At 37.0% G+C, this 16684-nt stretch overlaps 1 protein-coding gene across 4 annotated transcripts in view; it reads right to left on the reverse strand.

Annotated features, from left to right (window-relative positions):
• Nucleotides 1–308: 308 nt before the first annotated feature.
• The window catches only part of ESF1 (ESF1 nucleolar pre-rRNA processing protein homolog), a 51384-nt gene continuing 35008 nt past the window's right edge, over nt 309–16684 (reverse strand). For all 4 annotated transcript variants that reach the window (XM_081148539.1, XM_081148540.1, XM_081148541.1 and 1 more), the window contains exons 10-14: nt 13900–14021; nt 10582–10669; nt 4186–4268; nt 2718–2864; nt 309–1039 (exon numbers count right to left, since the gene is read on the reverse strand). In XM_081148539.1, coding sequence (XP_081004665.1) covers nt 746–1039; nt 2718–2864; nt 4186–4268; nt 10582–10669; nt 13900–14021 — 734 coding nt within the window. In that variant the 3' untranslated portion in view covers nt 309–745. The remainder of the gene's footprint in view (nt 1040–2717; nt 2865–4185; nt 4269–10581; nt 10670–13899; nt 14022–16684) is intronic.

Raw genomic sequence — 16684 nt, forward strand, 5'->3', positions numbered from 1 at the left:
AAGGCCTTGGAGGTGTGTTTTAATTTTAAAAAGAATTAGAATTCCTTAAACTCTATAGCAGCATATCCACCCTCAAAGCATTCCAAAGATCTGAAGGGTGGATGAAAGAATTTTCTGTTAAAAAAAAAATGAAAGTCACTGTCGCGCTCAGGAACACCTCAAATACAGTTAAGAGCAATGCAAACCTGAAGCTTCCTCCTCACGGAGCTGTCCTATTAAAGAAGGAAGGTGTTCGGGTGTTCTCCAGAGAGCTGTTTATTTGAGGTGTATAAAATGAAATAAATCACTGCTATATAAAATAATAAAAATACTCTGTACTTTTTATTTACAAATTAATTTCATAAACAAGCTATAATAAGCAAGGTTTATTGGCTTCCATCCCTCAGGGCTAGAAAAATAAGTTTGGCACTGTTCTATTTTTTTACATAGAATTGTAGCCTTTAAAAGAAACTACCTCAGAATAATCTAGTATGAATTGAATTTCATAAAATATAAAAACTTTATAAATCCTGTAATTTAGATTAACTGAATTACTTATGATTGATCTGTGGAAATACAGAGCACAAATCTGTCAATCATCCACAATTAGGCCTTTCTGTTAAATACAAGAGAAGTATTTCAATAGTCAGAGTAAGACTTTATTCATATTCTTGAAAGGTAGCTTTGTTCCCAATAAATATTTTTTCTACCACTTCTGTAAACTTTAGGGGATCACATTCTTAATCTAAAAAGAAACAACATACTGCTATTTGACTTTTTGTTTTTTTCTTGCTTGAAACTGCTCTGTTTTGTTTTTTACCGATTTAATCAACATTGACAAGGCAGGATCAATGGACCTCTTTTGTGATTCCTTTTGAATTTCACTCTCTTTTTTCTTTATTGCCTGAGTAAGTTCTTGTTCTTTTTGTTCTCTCTGCCGAGCTTTCTCCTCAAGAATTTTTTCCATAGCTTTTGTTTTCTTGAAGTTAGGATCTGAAGGATCCAAGTTGAACAAGTGGGAAGTATACATTGCCTGAAACCGTGCATCCTTAACATTTACCTGTAAATCCAAAAGGAAAATAAAAAATTAGTAAACCAAAAGGCCAGAAATGGGGCCAAATTTAAGTCAGTGAGTTGTTATTGGGTAGGGGCGGGGAGGATCACTTCATAAGTTATATAAATGTTTAACCACTATTGCTGCACACCTGAAACTAATATAATATTGAATGTCAACTGTAAATGAAAAAAAAAAGTCAGTGAGTTGTTGATTATATAAAATATAAATGTGAGCATTTTGCATAGCTTCATTAGAAAGTTGTTTTCCCACAGATCTTCAATGGAGTTTTAAGGCCTATCTTAGACCATAGCGTGTAGGACACACATTTCTTATCCTGCAATGAGAATCTCCTTGAAAGGGAACTGCAGAGGTCTATATACATGTGGCCTGTAAGTACACTGGCCGCTCAGATGAATGATTGCGGAAGTGGTCCCTGAGGCATGCTTCCCCACACTTAACAGTGTAAAATCTGTTTCTGGATGGGATAAGTAAGCCAGAGATGGTATCTCCTGCTGTAGTTTTATGCAAAGTCATCGAATTTGAAGTACATTAAAAAAATTTTAACTTTAGTGCAAAACTGAGTAGCTACTGAGGGTGATTCATAGATCAAAAATTTCAGAGACTGCTATGGAAAAGGGGACACCCCTGAGAACAAGTATCTTTCTATAAAAACACTGTGGTTTCACACTTAAGAGTACATCCTTAACTCCAGCCAGGCTTCTGAGTGTTGTTGCTAGCCACAGGGGTGACTAACAAGAAAGGGAGCATGACTCACTGCCACCCAGCATTTCCATGGAACAGATGAGTCCACAGAGAGATGGATGTAGGGCTATGTAATTATAGTAAGGACAACAGATGTGATATCACCACCACTAACAACAAAACACTCACGAAAAATGTTTTTATGCATGACTATTACAGTGTGAAGACAGTTCTCATAAGAGGTTTGACTGCAAATCTTTTCTTGCTTTTAACTTTTCATAAGGAAACCAAATCACTGAAAAGTGCAGTGGAATAGCAACATATATGGAACTGATTACAGAAATGGGCGCTACAGAATGGCCTCAAAGTCCCTCTGCATGCTACTTAAGAAATTATCTGCATGTTCCTCTCCATTCTGTGAGCAAATTCAAAATGTCCCCATGTTCTCCGGGTCTAGTCTTCCATGTTAATGGTTGGAAATCATTAAGTAGTTCCTGGCAGCTGTTTGTAGGTTTTCTGCACAGGGCTCAAATTCATGCGTAGGGACTATGTGGTCATTAGGAATATGTATTTAGCAAGAAGAAGAAAAAGAGAGCCAATGGAAACAAAAAACATAGCAATTAAAAAAGCATGGCTTACTGCACTGGCCACTGAACACAGGGAGAGTGAAACAATATGACACGAACCTGCTATTTTTCAGTTGGGTTTAATTATGCATATCCTTCCCAAGCAAGCATCATACTTCATGTGATTCTAACACTGACAGCTACCTATTTTGGTGCAACATGGTTACCAAAATAGAAACCAGCACTTCACCTGGTTCTCAACTGCTGTGCAGGACTAAGATGGTAGCTCTGGCTCCACAGTCCTTCCTAAGACATCTCAAGGCTGACTTTGACTATACTCAATTTTTATCTCCAGAACTGACTCTAGATTCAACATTAGCTTTAAGAAGCTAATGACTTCTGTCCCTGGTTACCTCAAAGTCATCCTCCAATAATTCCTTCTTTTTCATGAGCTGTTTTTTCTTCTTTTTGCTCAGATTCTGATGCTCCACAATCTTGTTGTAATTGAAGTGCTTCTTGCTCTCTCCTTCCTCATCCATCATGAGCAAAGCCATTTCAGCCTATAAAGAGGGAAAAAGTTCAAATACACAACAGTGCTTTTCTTCCCCAAACAGGAATATGGGGCACATTATGTCCTCTAGGAATGGGGAACGCAGTCACCAATGATCCAGGATGATGTCATCTGTGAACTGACTGTGGATTACCGAAATGCATAAAGAAACCCAGAGATCTCAGCACAGCAATCAGGTAAAATCTTCAGAAGCAGCACCACTGGGAGTAGGAGAGGGATGAAAGCTGGTAATTAAAAACCAGGCCACATGCTGCTTTAGTGTAGCTGATTGGCAGGCGATAGGAATGAGTCCCCAAGTCACCCACATAAAAATTTCTCATTTTCACTTTGGTCTTTTTAAGCAGTGATACTACATATAGCAAATGTAGTATTTTGTGGTAGAAGCTACTTTTTAAACATGTATTTTAACAACAAGAAAGTTCTTTTTCTTTTGCCTTTACTGTCCAATACTGATACATTTCTATGAAGGGATCTATCTTAATACTTGCTTCTGAAATATAATATATTGTCTTTTCCACTAAGTAGGTATTTTCTACTGACATGAGATAGAATTAAATGTGAACCCTCAAGAACCAAGTAAACAACCATGTATACTAGAGAAAACACAAAGTATGCTGCCAGACTTTTGTGAATCTTCCAATAGAACTACTTCAGACTATTTTAATTTCCTTTTACTTCCATCACTGGCACCTGTAGTTGGCTTTCTTTTTGAAGTCATTTTCCACAAAGGAGATAGATCATCTTTGTGCTCTTTAACTCTATGAGTGTTATTGTATACACAATAAGTGGAAAAACAGAAAAGTTCCATTAAAACGCAAAGGTTACATGACCAGTCAGGCTCACTCCCAGAGAGTGGTATGTCAGTCATAGGGATGTTGTTGACTCTAACTCCTGCCTCAGCAAAGATACATATTACTCTGTGACATGGATCTTTGGAGTCACTGAAGATAAGGTTCACTGCATTTCCAAGAAAGACTTTATTTTTAGGTTTTAATCATAGCATTTTTTTTGTCTCAGTTATAGTAAGAGTTTTTAATAATAGATACTTTGCTCTTAATCACCAAATAACATGCTTTGAGTTTGAGGTAAGCTTTAACTTTGCATTAATTGGATAAATGTTTGCTTAAAGTATGGTATTTCAAAACTATGCTGCTAAAATATTTATTATGTGTTTTATAATTTACTTATAAATTTCACTGCTAAAGTCAGTTATTTTTTTAATTAGGGAGGGACACTAGGAACTCATGTGGATAACTTCATTTAAATTACATATAAATTATCGTGTGAGTATGTAACAATGATCATTTTACCTTTTGTTTTTCTATTTCAGCTTCTTCCTCTGGAGATGTGCTTTCTTTTGCAGATTTCATTGATTTTTTCTTTTCTTTTATACCTGGCACAATAAACATAGGAAGGTTAAAAATTAAAAGACTATCAGCAACAATATGTTTATACTAGGAACAAAAATGTAAGATATCTAAGAATAATCTTATCAATAAGTCTATAGAAACTAGGGAAGTAAAAAAATATATTACTGAGAGATGACTTTGGGTATGAATGAAATAAATACAGTACATCTGGATGGGGAGACTGAATATTATAAAAAACAATTTCTCTTGAAAGTAATGTATAATTGCATCATCAACTAAGAAAGAAAAGCCGTAAGATGATTTCAACAGATATAAAATAAGCACTTGATAAAATTCTATATCCATTCATGATAAAATACATACATTTAATGAAATTCTAAATAAAATTCCATTCAAGGAAATTCTGTCTCTAACACAGGCTTAGTTAATGCCTATCACCTGGTGCTATAAAGTGCTTGCTATTACTGTTATGATAATCTGAATATATATATATATATAAAATGAAAAAATATATGTATATGTATATAATGTCCTGGGTTCCTTGGTGATCATGCTGATGCCTATTTTTTCTTCCTATTTTGTGGCTGTTGGAGTGAAAGGGGTTCAAAGGGAGTTGGATTCAGGGTGCTAAGGTGTGAAAGACTAGTCTGAAAAGGAAGAAGGTTCAGAATCTACAAAGCCATGTTACTCTAGAGCAGGGGTGGGGAACATCTGGCCCAATGGCCTGTAAAATCACTTGGTCTGGTCCTGCCAAGGCCTCAACAAAGAGAGGCAGTTCCAGCCATCATATTAGGGGTGAGTTAATTAAATATTTGACCAAATATAGCAGGCTAATTTTTAAGTTGATAATTTTGTATGGCCCTCGAATAATATTATGAATATCCAAGTGGCCCTTGGCAGAAAAAAAAGGTTCCCCACCCCTGCTCTAGAGCATTAATACACAATGCTGATCTTCTCTGAACTGCTAGACTCTGTCTTTTTGAATAAGCTGTGTTCTGTCTTTCTGATGCAAAGAAACCAATGGTCTCTGAAGTAATAACGATTAATGCTTACACAGCACTTGCTATGTCAGGTAGTAGTACTGTTCTAGTATCTTTACGTATATTAACTAATTTAATCCCTATAACAACGATGAAATAGATTCTATTATTTATTCTGATCCTCATTCTGTGGATGAGAAAACTGAAGCACAGAGAGGTTAAATAATTTGTTTCAAGTTAGGTAAGTGAAAGAACCATAATTCAAACCCACGCACTGCGGCTCAGGCTCTCTACGGTTCATCGCTACACTACACTCCGTCGCTATCAAATACTTTCCCTGTAATAGCCTTTCCATTTAAAATGCACTGTGATGTGAAGTAACAAAGTAAATTCAAAGCCTAAAGTCAAGAGGCTTTAAAAACTGCTCTGTGTGCATTAAGTCCCTGTTGTCCTTCCGCAGCCCTGCCCAGCAGGGAGCATGCCAGCTCGAAAGGCCTGCTGGGTCACCCCTCATGCAACCGCAGCATGTGTCCGCACTTCCAAGAAGAAATACAGCCCCCTCCCTAGAATGAAAGTCTTTCTTGCTCCTCTTTCAAATGTTTTTCAGGGAATGATGTATCCACTTTAAGATTATACCCTTTTCTCTGTTTTAAATATGTGTATGTTTTTATATATATAAGTATCATCAAGGTTTCACTTTCTCTGGGTCTGACTCTCACACCCTGAGTTCACCTCTGCTCCTAAGCTCTCAAGGCAAAAGCTCCTTTTGAAGTGAATGGACAAGTGACAAATATAGAAGATCATTCTGTGGCAGGGGGAAAAAAATCAGGCTGTATATGATTAATACATAACGGAGATAAAGATCTTCACATACAGCTGTGGGAAATAATTTCAAAGAGCCCACAATGAACTGTTCCGGATTTTATAACAACCTGGTGAAAAGTCATAAAAATAAACTTGAAAGGAAGACTGCAGCAAGGGAGGAAAAAAGAAGCTCCAAGATGGTCAGGGTTAAAAATGATATCCAATTTTAGTGTGATGAAAATTTCTTTGCTCACAAAGAATTTACTGTGTGCTAGACTGCACTGTTTAGCCAAAAGATAAATAATGAGTAGAGATCCTTTCTGCACTGTTAACAAGATCCTATTAAGAGGGCACATCTTAATTTATTTTTTAAAAGCATTTTTTTTCCCCTTTGGAAAGTTTTCAGACCTAAGTTAAATGAAGAGTAAAGTGGAAATAAAAGTCCTATTCTGAAATGTTATCTTTATTTCTCAGCGAATTATTTGGCAAGTAAGAAACCACACACACCTCTGAGGACTGCTGCAAAAAGTACATATGGATTGATTCTAATAAGTTGAATACTAACAGAGACTGGAAATCAGATATTAGTTTTATTGTTAAAAAAGTAAATCTTAAAAAAATTCCTTACTGAAGCTACTATCCCTTTAAGCAAAAAATGTAACAGAGTACATCTATGGAAAAAGATGTGTTGCAAAAAGTTGATCTGTAAAATGACTATAAAATAAATCCCATTTGTCATTACTTGTAATGTCATAGAACTGTTCCCATAAAAACCTTCCTCCAAAGGGTTTAGTTAAGCATTTCTTCTGAGAGAGTAGTTAAGAGAACTCACTGGAGGGCAGACTGGTCTCAGTACTGACTAGATAGGAGTGGTAAACCCCCTACTGATTCACTCTTTTTGCAGCAAATTCCTGCATTCAAAATCACTTGCCCCTAATCAGATGCAGTCTGTTAATCTTCCTCTGGACCTGGGCATGCTGGCTTTGCTTGGAAATGCAGGAATTCCTTGTGTCCAGCTCTCATATATACACGGGTCCTGGCTCTGGCTTTGATCTATACAATGTACTTTGCATAATTATAAAAAGTAAAGGGAGCCCATTAGGGTTCAGGTTCTACCATCTACCACTGGCCCTGCACAAGTCAACTATGTTTCTTGAGTTTCATTTTACTCATCTATAAAGTGGGCAGAAGTCTGGGTTAGAGGACAGAATATAAAAGCATTTGCAAACTGTACAACTACATACGAGCAACACAGTAAGCACCTCACATACCGGCTGAATGAATCAAATATATGCACCATATTATTAAATTTCCAAGGTGGTTTATCAAATACCTAAAGTTGTCAAGACAAAGGATACATTTTAATGGGGTATATTTACATGTAATGTACTTTATTTCACTCCCACTTCCTCAAAAACAATGTTATTAAGGAGTACATGCAATTAAACAATAAGGAAAATTTTCCAGTATTTCATTTCTAAAAGAAAACATTAACTTTTACCTCATTCTAGAAGTACATTTTCAAAAGTCTCATTTGATGTCAAGTTTGCAGTTCAGAAAAAACAGAAAAATTATAGCAAGTTTATAGTGTAAGGGGAGAAAAGAGAAGTAAAAATTAGAAAAGATTTCTGGTATTCACACTGGCTGCTAACCCAAGCCAAACGCCATGTCTGGCATCAATCAATGAACTCAATTCCTCCCTATTTTGAAAAGTGTAAGTTCAGTTCTATGGCTTTGCCTAGGGCAAAGCTATCACAAATGTACCCACGTCCACCTGGCTTAAAATACTGCTGTGCTCAACCATGGGACCTGAACTACAGATACATCCTTCCAAACACACGCTGCTCCTTCTCAGTTCCTTAAGCTTTCCCCCTACCTTACAGGGAGTGCCCTCTCTCGTATAACAGAGCGGATAGTACCTTATATAGGCTTTACCTGACCTTGGAGTTCAATCCTGCATTCTCCTCTTTAATCAATGCTTTTTACCTACAGTTCCAGGTCTGAAATACGATTTTACTGATTTGTAATCTATATTTACTTTGACTAGTCAGCAAATCGCATAGACAATTATCTCCACTTGGATGCCTAACTGATATCTCAAGGGAATTATATCCAAAATTAACCTACTGACCTTACTTCTCACCCAAACCTTTTGTTCCTACATTTCTTCCTCAGTAAATGGAAGCACATTCTTCCGGACTCAAACAAAAACTCTAGAAGTTATGCTACATCTCTTACATATCCAAGTAAGTCAGCAAGCCTACCTCCACAACACATCTCATCTCTCACTCCATGTTCTCCTGATTCCACTGCTGGCATGCCATCTAAGCCAGCCGTCATCTCGTGTAGAGACCTTTGCAAAATCCTGACCTCCCAGCTCTCACCAATGCCCTTCTTCAATCTGTTCTCTTCACAGGAAGAAGGGCAATGTTAAAACATACACCAGACCATGTCACATCACATACTTGCTTAAAGACACTTCAGTGACTGCTCACTTTCAGAACAGCATCCAAATTTGTTGCCATGACAACAAGGCCCTACAGGGTAAGTCCTGCATTCCAGCCTAGCCTTATACCAAATTCCCTCTCTGTCCATGCTCCAGCCATATTGGTGTCTCAATTTCTCCCACACAAGTTCTTCCTCATCTCACGCACTTTTCTCTCATCTGCACTGCTCTTCCCCCAGCTCTTTATGGCTGATTCCTTCTCATTCTACAGGTCTCAGCTCTAATGTCACCACCTCAGAGAAGCCTTCTTTGCCTACCCTATTTAAGTAAGCTACTCTCCTTCTCCCTCCCCCCTTATATCCTCTATATTACCATATTTATTTCCTTGAAAACACTGACCATATTCTCAAATATTCTTATGTTTACCTGTTTAGCATATTTTTCTAAAACTATAGACTTCTCAAAGGATGTAACCTTGCCTGTAGTACTACTGTTGTATCTCCAGCCTAGCAGAGACCAGCACCTGGTAGGCACTCAGAAATACTTACTGATAGAATGAGTAAACAAACATGGCAAGATACCATTTTTTAGCACTAGATTTTATATTAAGTTCTCAGCCTTTCTGGTATTCTTTTTGTTTTAAAAAAACAACTTAAGCCGACATATACATACTTACTTCTATGCAGTATTCTGAGATCAAAAGTATATTGGAAGAAAGAAAACTTTATCTATGCTTTCTTTCCCTTGGAACTTCTGATACTAACTTTAGAAAAAGCTTATTCACAATCGAAATGTGCTGATTCCAAGAAATAAGCTACCCCAAGCCATCAAACCATTTAACTTACTCTTTGAATCCTGTCCTGAGTTCTGCAATCTGACCAGATTTCACGTGCCAAATGAAGCACTTTGGAATGAGAACAAGGAAACTATAATGCTTTGCATTTCTCCGTATAATAAACTTGGTTTCCTGAAATCAGAGGATAAGACTAAAATCCATCATCATCTAGAAATGACCGCTCAGGTATGATAAAAAGCAGAACATGCTAAGTTTCCATTTCCCTTTCCAATTCCCAAGAATCTCACATCCTATAATAGCCTTTATTCATTTTGATCTCCTTTTCATCAATAAAATGTCAGTGCTAAAAGGCTCTAACAACCAGGAAATAATTTTGAGCAATTTTGACTTTCCTGTTGAGAACTATTCTGGCCCACTAGTCACAAGGGACAAGCAGCAGGGAAACTTCATAAAACCCTTCTCTGCACAGTGCCAGCGTGGAGTTGCTCCAGCAGCAGGCCTTTGGGGTTCATGTGTGTGGTATTCAGATCAGGGCAAAGCAAAATGCATGAGAATGAATGGAAGACGCCTACAGTGGTCTCTGCACTGACTTGTCCAACTACGGCCTACACCCCACCACACGCATTTACACAGACCAAAAAGGTAAGAATAAAAGCATTCAGGAAAGAATGAGTGGTGCACATGCCATGGAAACAAGGTTCCTTGGACATAGGAAATCAAATACTTGGTAGTTTAGGGATTCAAGGAAAAAGGGGAGGAGGCTGGTTTTCAGTTTTAATGAAGCAGGATAAATGCAAAAATAGTATGAGACATAGATATTTATTTGAGCAGAAAAGCTTTTATACACCACCATGTAAAAATTTTAAACTTCTAAACATATCCACATAAGTATAAAAAAATTTATTTCATACTTTCTCATAGCCTTTGTAAAGCGAGACCTACAGTGGATGAGTTATAAAAAAGCAGTGAAGGAGCACAAGAAGATGACTACTCCTTTTCCTTTCAGTCTCTTATAGTCAATCTGTCTATAAGGATATTTCCCAGAAAGGAATCCCCAGTAAACTGTTAAATTACTAGTGTTACCACAAGCCTCCTGCCATGACATTGCTCCTTGCATGTATAGGGGGCAGGCAGACCCTTCTTAATCTGGTCAATGGTTATACACCGCAGGAAAGACCTGCTCATAAGGCACTAAGGGAAGTATACAAATTCTAGGAATTTTAAAAGAATGAGTAGCTTATACTGTTTCAACCCATGTTACCTTTTTTCTTTAGATTCCAATTGAAAACTACAAATGTATACTGGCTTACCAATTTTTTTAACTTCTTCAGCAAAGTATGGGTCATTCAAATCAACATCAGAGGGAAGTTCATCGTCACTGGCCTCTTCAGCAAGAGCCTTAAGATTGTAAAATACATATAGTTTATTACAAGGACCAGCATATATATGTGAAGGAAAATAATATGGTTTCTTTTAAATCACATTATTTAAATTAAAATAATTAAACTAGTTTATTAAATGGATCAGTTTATAAAATAACTCCCATCTGAGCCACCCTTTTGTTTGCCCAACAAGTATTTATGGGACACTTAATAAATGCAGGAAACTTTGTAGGGCATTGAGGAGAAATGAAAGGTATCAGATACATGGTTTCTATCTTCAAAAATTTTACAATCTATTAAAGGAAGTTAGACACAGACAGACATATACATCAGTAGTAATAATTCAAGATAGAAAATGCTAGAAGGGAAAAAAATAAAATGATACAGACATTCAAAGGAGGAAAATACTTTTAGATGGGTAGTGAGAAAACTGAGAAATAGAGTGTGCTATAAATAGTATGAAGTAGCGCACTGTGGGTTATCTTTTAAATTATTATTTAAAACAATTCACTTGCTGGTTAATTAAAAATAGTGATTCTTGCCCGTCCGGGCGTGGCTCAGCGGTTGAGTGTCGACCTAGGATCCAGGTGATCGGGGTTCGATTCCCGGTCAGGGCACATGCCCGGGTTGCGGACTCTATCAATGACTCTCTCGTCATTGATGTTTCTCTCTCTCTCTCTCTCTCCCTCTCCTTTCCTCTCTCTGAAATCAATACAGATATATTTAAAAAAAAATAATGATTCTTTATTTTGAAAACTCAAATATACGTAAAAGCAGTAAGGATAGCCCCCCTGTTCATTTTCATTACCCAAATTTCAACACAGATCTTGTTTTATCCATAATCTATCCCTAAAAACTTTTGGGCTATTTTTAAGCAAGTCTGTTGGTTAAATTTTTCCTAATGAAATGTGAACAGGCAGTCTACTAAATTAGCATGTTTAATTAAAAATTCAAGTCTATAAAATAAATAGAACATATGCAAACTAAGATCAGACTAACCATACCAAGTTCATCCCCAGGAATCCAGAACATGAGCCATTTTAACAGAGACATTTAGAACGCACATTACTAAGCATCACCCTGCATGCTAAAGAAGGCTCACCAAGCCCTCAGTATTCATTTTGATATTAATATCCTTTTAAGAACAGGGCTTCTAAGAATTTTTTCACTAAAATATTATAATCGATTCAACAGTAATATGTTTCCAACAAAGATCACGAAATATTCACAACTAACTTCATGTCCACTCATATATTTCTTTATCTTTTTTTAGATCTAAACTATAACTATTATCAACTATGGCATATAAATGTATTCATTTCTTCAGTAATAATTTCTCAGTATCAAAACTGAAGTCACAGAGAGAAAAAGGGGAAAATATTTATAACTTGAAGAAAATTCTTGAAACCCTTCTATATATGGAGAACCTGTGGAGTTGGAAGGCATCTGCTGGAATCACCAAGTCCAGTACAGGGCACAGAGTCTGGAACAAACTGAGCACTCCACAAGTGTATTTTTAATGTTATTGATAAAATGAGCCAGGTCTTAGTCTAATGAAGGGACAGTACCTAGCAAATAAAAATCAAAGAAATAAATTTATTTTATATAAATAAAATCAAATTGCTGCTAAAGTTCTCAGAAACAAATGACTACTTTGCCGACCCTATAAAGACCCACTTGTAAGTCTTCCAATAAATTGATGGCTTAGTGACTTGTGAAATTATTCTACTTAAAAATACTTTACTGGGCCCAGCCGGGCGTGGCTCAGCGGTTGAGCGTCGACCTAGGATCCAGGAGATCAGGGTTCTATTCCCGGTCAGGGCACATGCCTGGGTTGCGGGCTCGATCAATGACTCTCTCATCATTGATGTTTCTGTCTCTCTCTCTCCCTCTCCTTTCCTCTCCTTGAAATCAATAAAGATATATTAAAAAAAAAAAACAACACAAAAACAACACAAAAAAAAACTTTACTGGCCCGGCCGGGCGTGGCTCAGTGGTTGAGCGTCAACCTAGGATCCAGGCGATCAGGGTTCGATTCCTAGTCAGGGCACATGCCTGGGATGTGGGCTTGATTAATGACTCTCTCATCATTGATGTTTCTATCTCTCTCTCTCCCTCCCCTTTCCTCTCTCTGAAATCAATAAAGATATATTAAAAAAAAACCAAAAAACTTTACTGCCTACTTAGTTTTAAAGGAAGTTTCAGGGAAGAAGAGAGGTACCATACCAATGGGGACAGGGGTCTTACCCCATTTCCTCATTTTACTAGCCATTTCCAGAAATACTAGCTATAAGAGTACAAAAATCACTCTATTTCATCATTCATTTTTGTAACCCTCTATCTTTATAGGCACTGGAAGTCACAGCTGTACCAAAAGCACAAGCTTACATAGTATAGAGAGAACACAGTACAGTAGGAAGAACACTAGAGTGAGAGAGCTGGATTCTGGTCTCTGCTTGGCGATGAATCCTCAGACAAATCACTTAATTTTCTACGACTGTAAAACATCAGGGATGGATTAGAACTAATCATTTAAGATGCCTCAAGTTGCAAAATTCTGTGATTAGTGACACCATCTTAAGAAAATGACTTTACTGCCAGAATGCTGCACTTTGGTGGCAAGATAAGAGTATTTTCAGGGCAAAAACCATTAAGTGGTCTCTGCTATTCAAGGAAGCTAATCCTGCAGAATGTTATGACGGGAGTCAATTCAGATTTTTCACATACACCATATTATCGGAGAAAATATCCCTCATCAAGAAACTTAATGACAGTAGGATGTTAAAAGAGCCATATGATAATACTGAAAAGTGAAAACAGTGGGATGAAAAATAAAAATGTATAGAAAATTTCCTCCATATTAAAAACTTTTATATGTATATATCCTCAAGTAAAGAAGTCTGTATGCCCCTCTCTTCCTCAAAAACAGAAGAGAATCAAGCTGTTTTACATCTAGATATCAAACTAAACTATGTATTTTATTTAGGCAGCATGTAAATGCAAAATATTAGAGCACAGTGGCTGTGGATTTAAGTAGCTCTGGGTTTTCACCAGACTTTGCACATTATGTAGCCTCGTGGAAAACACTTAACCTACTGGATTTCCCCCTTCCTTTCTCAAAACTGCAATGGTAGCAAGGCCTACTCTAGAGAGTGGTTACACTGTGATGATGGGTGCTAAGCACCTGGTACCTTCTCATACATGGCTGCTGTTCAGTAAATATTTGGCTATAATTATCTTGGATACCTTCTGTTTCTTTTTCAGTCTTTTTTTCTCTTTCTTCTTCTCTAAAAATTGTTCCCAAGGGGTCAGTTTATCTTTTCCTTCCAATTTGTTTTTGACCATCTCTTCTGCACTTTCTTTAAGACCTAAGGAAAACACAAAAATAGTTAAGTTTAAAATGCAAATTACCAAAAAAGGTAACATATATATTTAATAGAGTAACAAGATAAAATGCAAAACTGAATGTTTTAATACTGTAAGATCACAGAATGTAGGATCAACTTATATCAAAGCTATTTTCTAATAGCAAACAACAATAAACCTAACCAAACCAAATAAACCCAGTAACTTGATATATGATTAAGCCAATGAAGAAAAACTGTTTATTTAGCCTCAAATTTCATTTCTCTATACTTAATTGCTTTGAGAGCCTAAGAATAATTCTAGAACAGGTGACTAACAAAAACTGACTGGTAAGGCATCGTTGTTGAAATACCCCAGAAAGAAAGCACTTTCATAATCATGCCTCCAGCACACTGTGAGGCCACATCTTTAAGATCAAAAGGACCACTAAGTTCAGATTCCACTTTGTATGGTTTAACTCTTTCAATGCTGTTATTTGCTGTTGTATTTCAACTCTAAAGGTCTTTGTTCCTTGCATTTTGTAGCTCCTAAAAGTTTCTAGGTGGCTTATGTAATAGCTGGAGTGGGTGAGAAGGTAAAAAAGCCCCAAGACTGCTATCAGTCCTTGAAGACCCTCATAACTGCCAAAGGAAAGGAACTATGACTATTGTGTTGTCTTCTTTGATAATAAAGATGTTTGTTTTATTTTGTAGTACTTTTCTGGAGGTCATGGCTGGGTTCGGGGAAGAGGGGGCTTCAATATTTAGATGATACAAAATCCATTTTAAAACAATAATAGAATGATTCGAAATGCTGACATGGTTGATCCAGATCATTTTCCCAGATACATTTTACATTCTAAGACAAAGAAAACAATCTTAAAGACATAATAATTCCCATTTTTCCTGAGAGTTTAGCAACTTGCCTAAGAACATGTAGCTAGGAAGCTACACAGATGGAATTTGAACTGGTTATCCTATGTAATATAACCAGAAACATCTAAAATGGTGGTTTGACCTAGAATAAACAAATATAGAGCCCATGAGTAAAATCTAAAGCTTTGGGCCTCAGGTTTGTCACCTGCAAAATGAGGTCAGTTTAGATTAGAAGCATGCAACTGCCCCTCCCACATACATTTTCCGCCTCAAAGAAACTATTTTGTAGAAGTTCAAATATATAAAACAACTAAAAGTAGTGCTTTGAATCTTGAGCCCCAAAGAACAGCATGAAGTTATCAGTACAAGGAGGATGTCCAGGAACATTATTAACAATAACCAAAATTATAATAGTACAATGGCAGTGTGTTCTTATTGATATATTTGAAGGCCCTGGGCTTCTCATTGTGCCAGGTCACAAAGGGTTTCAATTTGTAGCCTGTAGCACTGCCCCTAAGCAAGACTTATCCTGTCCATAAAAATTAAATCTTGAAACCTGGGATTGACTTGGCCTCCCTCTGGATAACAGTCCTTTCAAGAATCCATTTTCAGAATAGGCAGGTTTCATCCAAATTGAATTATTTGCTCTGGCAAGTAATTTTCCTCCATAATCAGCTTATCTAGTTTCCAAAAATTCTTCAGCTGCCTTCATATTAACACTCGAAGACTCACCAGCCACCTTCACATTATGTACTGCATCATTTAAACTACCCACAGCTAGCAGTAATTTCAGCATCTTAGTCGGGTCCAGCTTTCCTTTCAATATTACAAACTTTTTGCTTTGCCCACGACTGTCATAATGCTGGAAGGGAGACCCTTGTGTGTATGGTCCTCGATCAGGCCATTAGAAGTTTCTCCATTTCTGATACAGTCCTTCTTGAGTTCCGCTGCCTTCAATGAAGATCATTTAACAGCTTCCATCACCTTGTTCTTATTCTTTAAGATCACAGCCATGGTAGAAGAGGACATGCCTGACTAGCAAGCAATAATCGGTGCTGATTTTCCACTTCTGTTATCCTTACTGACTTTATTTATTCATTTATATTTATTGATTTTAGAAAGAGAAAGGGAGAGGGGGAAAAAGAGGGAGTAAGGGGAAGAGAGACATCTATCTGCTGTTCCACCCAATTGTTTTCATTGGTTGATTCTTCTATGTGTCCTGACTGGGGATTGAGCCACGGTGTATGGGGACCATGGTGTATGGGGACAAAGCTCTAACCAACTGAGCTACCTGGCCAAGGCATCCTTAATCACTTTTAATTTTGTTTCCAGATCAATCCTCTTACTGGCAACATTAGTAGGTTTTGTATGCTTCAAGGTTATGATGAACAAAACAACACAAGATTAAATCAAGCACAAAAGAAAATGATGCATTCAAGACGCAGTCAACACAAGATGCATGAAGCTGTGCCTGTGCAACATGGCATACTACTTTACAGCAAATGTTTTTTAATATAAGTAGAAAGAGTACAGTCTAAATAATGATAAATATTAAGTAAATACATAAACCAGTAACACAGTCATTTATCATCATCAAGTATTATGTACTGCACATAGCTGTATGTGCCAAACTTTTATACAACCGGCAACACAGGTTTGTTGATACCAGCGTCACCACAAACATGAGTAATACGCTGCATCATGAGGTCACAACGGTTATAACTCCAGGTGATAAAAATTTTCAGCTCCATTGTAATCTTATCAGACCACCTTCATCTATGTGGTCCATCTCTGACCCAAACGTTGTTTTG

This window comes from Miniopterus schreibersii (assembly GCF_964146895.1).
Source record: "Miniopterus schreibersii genome assembly, chromosome: 10".
Taxonomy (NCBI): Eukaryota; Metazoa; Chordata; class Mammalia; order Chiroptera; family Miniopteridae; genus Miniopterus; species Miniopterus schreibersii.